The 7,521-nt window shown below is 51.5% G+C and overlaps 1 protein-coding gene across 1 annotated transcript in view; it reads left to right on the plus strand.

The window, feature by feature from the left end:
- The first annotated feature begins 455 nt into the window (after positions 1-455).
- Positions 456-7,521, plus strand: part of Gpi (glucose-6-phosphate isomerase) — a 29,550-nt gene continuing 22,484 nt past the window's right edge. Inside the window, exons 1-4 of the mRNA XM_005368436.3 lie at positions 456-687; positions 1,506-1,596; positions 1,816-1,884; positions 3,557-3,676. Coding sequence (XP_005368493.1) covers positions 566-687; positions 1,506-1,596; positions 1,816-1,884; positions 3,557-3,676 — 402 coding nt within the window. The 5' untranslated portion in view covers positions 456-565. The remainder of the gene's footprint in view (positions 688-1,505; positions 1,597-1,815; positions 1,885-3,556; positions 3,677-7,521) is intronic.

Below are 7,521 nucleotides of genomic sequence, written 5' to 3' on the forward strand. Positions count from 1 at the left end.
TTTTTCGAGACAGGGTTTCTCTGTGGCTTTGGAGCCTGTCCTGGAACTAGCTCTGTAGACCAGGCTGGTCTCGAACTCACAGAGATCCGCCTGCTTCTGCCTCCCGAGTGCTGGGATTAAAGGCGTGCGCCACCACCGCCCGGCTGTATCCATAATATTTGCAGTACTAGAGTTCTCTAGAATTTTGTTCCATTAGAGTTTTGCTGAATTGAATAAATGAATGAAAGAAGCAAGCGGACCGGGCATGGGAAGCTCCGCCTCTGCCCTTCAAGTCACTTCCGGGCAGAAGTCAACCAAGGGACTTCGCAAATGGCCACACTTGTATTACAGAGTGGCCAGCAGAGGCCCCCAGATCTGCAGCCGCAGGCAAGGTCGTGTAGCGGACGCGGAGGACACGGGCGGGGCGGGGCCCCAGCGACCAGAGGCGTGACCGGGAGGGGCGGGGCCAGACGCCTGCGCCATAAAGACCGCTGCGCGCACGGACACCGGGCTTGCTGCGCGCTGCCGCTGCTTCTTCCTTCCTCTTCCGCGCACGTCCAGCTCCGTGTCCCTCTTCGGTCCCGCCATGGCCGCGCTCACCCGGAACCCGCAGTTCCAGAAGCTGCAGGAATGGCATAGTGTGAACCACGCCGCGCTCAACCTGAGGAGACTTTTTGAAGAGGATCCGGAGCGCTTCAAACACTTCAGGTGTGCTCTCAGGGTCGGGGCCAAAGGGTCCCCGGGACCCCCAGGCGCCCCGCAGGGCTAAGCCCGGGGCCGCATTTTGTCCTTAACTCCTCCTTGGAGTGGGTTCTTGGTACCCGCGTGCTCACCGGAGGGCCGGGGCTGCTTAGTCATGAGGAGGCGCTCCCCCCTCCCACCGGGACCCTCCTGTCCCTTCGCCCCCGCCTTCCAGTCCCAGCCAGTCGTGAAGGGATTTCTAACCACCCTGGAGGAGGAGGAGGAGCCCCTGCTGCCGAGAGGGACTGGAGAGAGCTGTCCCCCTCCCACCTGTTTCTCCTGGGCTTGGGTCGGGAAGGGTGGGTAGGCTGAGATTTGCTGGGAGCCACAGTGTATAAATAGAGCCGTGGAAGCACGATGCAGAGGCCAGAGAGACCCGTGAACGACTGCTAAATGGAAGGGAGGGTGGAGGGAATCTTGCATGTGATACATCCGGGTATTCCTTGTCACTGATGCTGGAAGGCTAGGGACATGAGATAACCACCTGTGGCTCCTTACCCCGAAGTCCCCGATACTTCTGCATTGGTGTTCCGTAATAAGTTTGAGACGTAGAGCGTGGAGGGGAAGCTCTGAGGTGGGGTCGTTCTGCAGGGCCGCTGCACCCCTCTCCGTCTAAACCATGCTCCTGGCTCAGGATCCGTCTGCATCTTGGTTTTGTGGCGTGGCTTCTTCCACGATACTGCTGCAGGTCAGCCTGTGTGGCCAGGCAACAGGCACTGCCACTGGGGTGTGGCACAGAGAGGGTGGGCTCGGGTGTGGCCAGTAGCTTCTGCATCTTTCTGCAGCTTGAACCTCAACACCAACCATGGGCATATTCTGGTGGATTACTCCAAGAACCTTGTGAACAAGGAGGTGATGCAGATGCTGGTGGACCTGGTAATGTTCTAATTGGGGAACTGGCATCTCTGGTGGGGGTGTGGGGGGTGTTTTGGATTCCAGGTCCAGGTTTGGAGTGATATCCCAGGGATCTCCAGGGCCTGCCATTTGAGCAAACTCTTGGAAGGCAAATAGGAATGGAAAAGAGCCTCACTGGGGTTTGGACTTGTGACGGCCGGTGGGGATGGGACACCAGGCCTCAGTGTCTTCTCCTTCTAGGCTAAGTCCAGGGGCGTGGAGGCTGCACGGGACAACATGTTCAGTGGTGCGAAGATCAACTCCACCGAGGTGAGTGGTTCTAGTGGACTCAGGTACTGGGTACCCACCGCAGGCCTCTTCCTTCCCCTTTGCTCGTCAGACTGTCCTCATCACCCTGTGTCTTCACCCTTCCGCTTAAGCAATGCTTTTGCCTCATGAAGGTGCTAAAAGACTTTTCTTCTGTGGGGGTGGTTGCCAAGCTTTGGGGTGTGTCTTCACTGGGACTGGCAGCCTGGACTTGGCGAGCAAATTGGAATAGTGCCTTGTGTCTGTCCAGGGAGGGGCACAGCTCAAGCCTGAAGGGAGAGATTTGCTTAAGGTTTGCTCAGACATTTTCTTGGAGAATTTCAACTTTGATACTCGGATGGATCCATGCTGCAAGTTACATTAGGGGCAAGAAGAATCGTGTCACCAAAGCCCTTAGTCTCTTTGGCAGTAGGAGTGATTAAGAAGTGGGGGTAAGATAAATGTTGGAATCCTGCCCTTGACATGATGTGGAAGCCCGCAGGCATAATAAACACTCCACACTTGTTCTCTGTGTCTTTTTTTTGAGTGTGTAGGTATGTGCACATACGTACAGAGGTGTCAGATTCCCTTGGAACTGGAGTTAGAGGCGGTTGTGAGCCGCCATTTTGTGGACTGAGACTCAAACTCTGGCCCTTTGGAAGAGGAACATGTGTTCTTGACTACTGAGCCATCTCTCCAGCCCGGGTCTTTTTACATGTCAGGACTCTGAGGCTTAGACCTCAGAGATGCAGTTAGAAGCAGTTAATCTTGCACTGCTGGGTTTGTGTAAGGGAGGCCGCAGTCAAGGAGGGTTTTCTGCAGGGGTGCATTTGATTAGGGAACATGGGAAGTCAGGGCTAGATAGGGTAGGTGGGCTGGCATTGGCCTCTCCACTCACAGGGAGCTCTCCCTGGGTTGCTGTTGTTTTCCCAACTGTCTGGAACCCTCACACCTGCTTCCTTCCAGGACTGCCGGTGTCTTTAGCTGGGTGGGCCATTTCCCTCTTGTGACCAGCTGAGCTGCTTGGCACTTGTTACCAACTTCAGTGACAAGTGAAGTTTTGGTTTGTGGCAGTTGTGGCCGTGAGGCTGTTCGCTTGCCTGTCTGCTTCATATCCTGAGTCCTCTCATCAGGAGGGCTGAGGCTATGTTGGTCCTACCGGTTGCTGGTCCGCTGAAGGGTCTTACCTCTCTGACCTGTGTTGTCACCACTAAGCCTTTGGTCACTCTGTTCTCTTCAGTCATGCATGGAGCAGGGGGTCCTTCAGGCATGAGAGCCTTTTAGGCACGTTCAGGTCCCACTGGATCTGTTTCTGACTGTTCACAGCGTGCAAGGTGGACACAGGATCTCTGTATAAGACTGTGGTGGGGGGCTGGAGAGATGGCTCAAAGGTTAAGAGCACTGACTGTTCTTCCAGAGGTCCTGAGTTCAATTCCCAGCAACCACATGGTGGCTCACAGCCATCTATAATGAGATCTGGTGCCCTCTTCTGGCATGCAAGCAAACATGGAAGGAATGTTGTATACATAGTAAATAAATCTTTAAAAAAAAAAAAAGACTGTGGTGGTTGGTAGTGAAGGCCTGGGACCTGCTTGTCTTGTGCATCGAGGGCTGAGCCACACTGTCCTTCGCCAGCTGGGACCTCTCTCCCTCTAGGCTATGTGGTAGCTTCTCATTTTCCAACTGTCATCTCTAGGATCGGGCAGTGCTGCATGTGGCTCTCCGGAACCGCTCTAACACACCCATTGTGGTGGATGGCAGAGACGTGATGCCGGAGGTCAACAAGGTGCTGGAGAAGATGAAGTCTTTCTGCCAGGTAAGCGGATGCTAGCCTAGATGAGCCTTCAGCCACTGGAATCTGGCCCTCCTGTTGCTACCTCAGGTAGCAGTGACCTGTGTGATTCTCTTCTGAGGCCTGAATTTCCCCTTAGGTTCTTTTCAGAGTGAGAACACCCTCTCCGCCTGGTGGAGGTCTGGGATTGCAGGGGTGGGAAGGGTCAAACTTGAGGCTTTACATAATAAGAAAGCACACTACCAACTGAGCTACATCCTGTGTCGTCCCCCCTCCCCCAAGCTTGTTTACACTAGAAAATAGGTAAAGGTACGTCTGGGTCAGTATCCTGCATGTAACTGCACCATACACAGACCCCTTTGTTCGTGGTCTATCTGTCTGTCTGTCTGTCTGTCTGTCTGTCTGTCTGTCTGTCTCTCCTTTCTAGAGCAGAGTCTTATTAACTGTGTAGCCCTGGCTGGCCAATGTAGACCATTCTGACCTAGGACTCACAGAGATCCCCTCACCTCTGCCTTCCTAGTTCTGGTATTAAAGACACATTACAAGGGCAATGGTGATGCATGCCTTTAATCCCAGCCCTTGGGAGGCAAAGGCAGGTGGATCTCTGAGTTCAAGGCCAGCCTGGTCTATAGAGCGAGTTCTAGGGGCTATATCACACCATATGTAACTGACCTCCTCTTCTATCGGTGTTTATGGGTGTCGGGGAGGCAGTAGGGGTTGCCTTAGAGACCAGCTAAATTTACCTCATACTCCATTGTGGCCTCAGTGTGTATCCCTGGGATAGCCTTACACAGGATGGAAGACGTTACCAAGTCTGGGGTACAAGGGTGATCCTATGGGTGTGTGCCTGTGTGTATGGGTTGGGCATGCTGTGAGCGTGATCATCTATCTGATCAGCTGTGATTGTTCTGGGTTTGTGCCAGAAAGCAACAGCTCCCACGTGTGGCTGGCCAAAGTCTGCTTGCCGTGGCCAAGAGCCGTTTTCAGACTAGAAAATGACACGGGCATTCATCGTAAAGGCCTGGCAGACACCTGGGTGCAGGGCTTCCTGGGATGAGGAAGGCTAGGAATCCCTGGTGGGATTTCAGAGTGTCCCCTAGAGGGCATTCCTAGCCGTTTGCTGTGTGTGGCAGAGTGAACCCAGGTGCTCTGACGATCTTGTGTATGCTCAGGTGCACTGGGTGGCCCCTGTGGGGTTATCTCCAGCGCTCTTGCAGAACGACACTCCCTTACCACTTCCTGTCAGATTGGCTGACTCAGGATGACCAGGTATTTTTAGTTCAACATGGGCTGCTTCTTCTGGTGGATCATGCCTGTAATCCTAGCACCTAGGAGGCTGAAGTAGGAGGATTGTCAGTCCCTGGCCAGCCTGAGCTACTTGAGGAGACCCTTTCTCCAAGAAAGCCCAATGAACAAGCAACCACTGCTAACCAAGGGCAGTCCCAGTGAGGAATTCTACTTCCCGTGGCTGCTCCTCTGTATAGGCAGGCACAGTGGTTCATGCCCAGGATCCCAGCAGTGGGGAAGCAGGAGAGTCACAAGCTCAGTGCCAGCCTAGGCTGGGGAGTGAGCCCCACAAACCGATCAAACCAAAAGAAAAGCTGAGAGACCAATCAATGTCTGTCAGTCTGTCTCTCTTGATTTTGGAAGTTGAATTCAGAGTCTGGTATGTGACAGGCAAGTGCTTGAAGGGAGAAACGCTAACTGTCGGAAGCACTGAATATAGCAGTTAGGCTGACCCAATTATCAGAATATCACTGTGTGCTCATAAATGTGTGTCATCTGTCAGTTGAAAATTTACAATAAGCTGGGCGGTGGTGGCGCACACCTTTAACCCCAGCACTTGGGAGGCAGAGACAGGCGGTTCTCCATGAGTTCGAGGCCAGCCTGGACGACAGAGTGAGTTCTAGGACAGGCTCCAAAGCTACAGAGAAACCCTGTCTGAAAACCAAAGAGGAACACGTCAAAAAACGATTAAAAACTACCATTGTTCATCTGGATTGTCAGTAGCTGTCGCTGCCCTGTCCTGAGGTGCTGTTTATTACATAATAGGAAGTTATGGAATGGTTTGTGGTGGTCCACGCCTGCCATCCTAGAGCTCTGGGGGCTGATGCAGGAGGATGATGATTCTGAGGCCAGCCTGGGTTTCAGTGGTGATGCTATTTCCGAGCAGAAAACAATACAACAACAAAAATGTCATGTGTTCTAAAGCCCCACATACATGAAGATTATATTAAAAGGGTGTCTTTCTCATAATTTGTTTGTGTGGAGGGGAGTCCATTGTTTTAGTAAACCTTGATTGAAGTGAGAAGCAGGGGCTGGAGATATATATTATGAAGTTATTAAAAATTATTCTTGCCAGGCAGTGGTGGCTCACGTCTTTAATCCCAGCACTCGGAGGTAGACGCTGGTGGGTCTCTGTGAGTTCTAGACCAGCCTGGTCTACAGAGTGAGTTCCAGGATAGCTAGGACTATTAACACAGAGAAACCCTGTCTTGAAAACCAAAACAAAACAAAAATAAGTTCTTAATACTTACATGTGTTCATTTGTATGCAAGCATACATGTGGAGGTCAGAGTACAACTCTTGGGACTCAGTTCTCTCACGTGCCCTGTGGTCCCTGGGGAATGAACTCAAGGGGTCAGGCTTGGGGGCCAGCGCTCCCCACCGTAGAGCTGTCTGACTGGCTTGAGATGAATTCATTTATACCTTTGCTTCTGAGCTCACCGCTATGGGACCATGATGCCACTTGGGGACCTTGTCTTTGACCAGGTGTTTGTGTAACCTGCCTTAGCTCTCTCTGAAGTTTTAACAAAGGATCTTTGTTCATGGAAAGGGTCTCATGTAGCCCGTCCTTCATATGTAGCTGAGGATGACATCGAACTTCTGATCTTCCTGCCTTTGGAGTACTGGAATAACAGGTGTGAGACACCTTCCCCCGTTTATACAGTGCTGGGGATTAAACCCAGAACCTAGTGCATGCTAGGACAACCCTCTGTCAACTGAGCTGTATCCCCAGGCCAACAAAGGGCTTTTTGTTTGTTCAATTTTTGAGAGGGTTTTTCTGTAGAGAAACATAGACCTGGCTCTCCAGGAACTCATTTTGTAGATTAGACTCAAAGATCTGCCTGCCTCTTCCTCCCGGGTACTAGGATTAAAGGTTATGCACCACCTAGCCTGGAAACAAAGGGGATTTAAGAATAGATTTATTTTATTTTTATTGTATGTATATTTGTGTGTCTTTGTGGGTATGCGCACTGGGAGTTGAGGTGCCTGTGGAGTCCTGAAGAAGGGTGTCATACTCTGGAACTATAGGCCGTTGTGGTGCTGGGAACTGAACTTGGGACCTCTGCAAGGGCAGTGCATGGGTTTTTTGTTGTTTTGTTTTTTTGAGATAGGGTGTCTCTGTGTAACCTCGACTGTCCTAGAAGTACTCTGTAGACCAGACTGGCCTCTGCCTCCCGAGCGCTGGGATCATAGGCATGCACCACCCTGCGGGCTGAGCTGTGCACACTGCACTGCAGAGCCATCCCTCCAGCACCAGCAAAGAGTTTTATAGTATTTTTTTTTTGTTGTTGTTTTTCAAGACAGGGTTCTTCTGTAGCTTTGGAACCTGTCCTGTCCAGGCTGGCCTCAAACTCATAGAGATTCACCTGCCCCTGCCTCTGCCTCCCGAGTGCTGGGATTAAAGGTGTGTGCCACCACCATCCAGCTGCTTTATAGTATTTTTAGCTTCATCTTTTTTGCTGTGTTTTTGGGAGTTTTCTGTATTTGATCTTCCACACAGCACCACATTGTGTTTCTATGGTGATTTTTTTTTTTAATCGAAGAACACTGGGAATTTTTTTCTTTTTTTTTTTTTTTTAAAG

This window comes from Microtus ochrogaster, unplaced genomic scaffold (genome assembly GCF_000317375.1).
Source record: "Microtus ochrogaster isolate Prairie Vole_2 unplaced genomic scaffold, MicOch1.0 UNK32, whole genome shotgun sequence".
In the NCBI taxonomy this organism is placed as follows: domain Eukaryota; kingdom Metazoa; phylum Chordata; class Mammalia; order Rodentia; family Cricetidae; genus Microtus; species Microtus ochrogaster.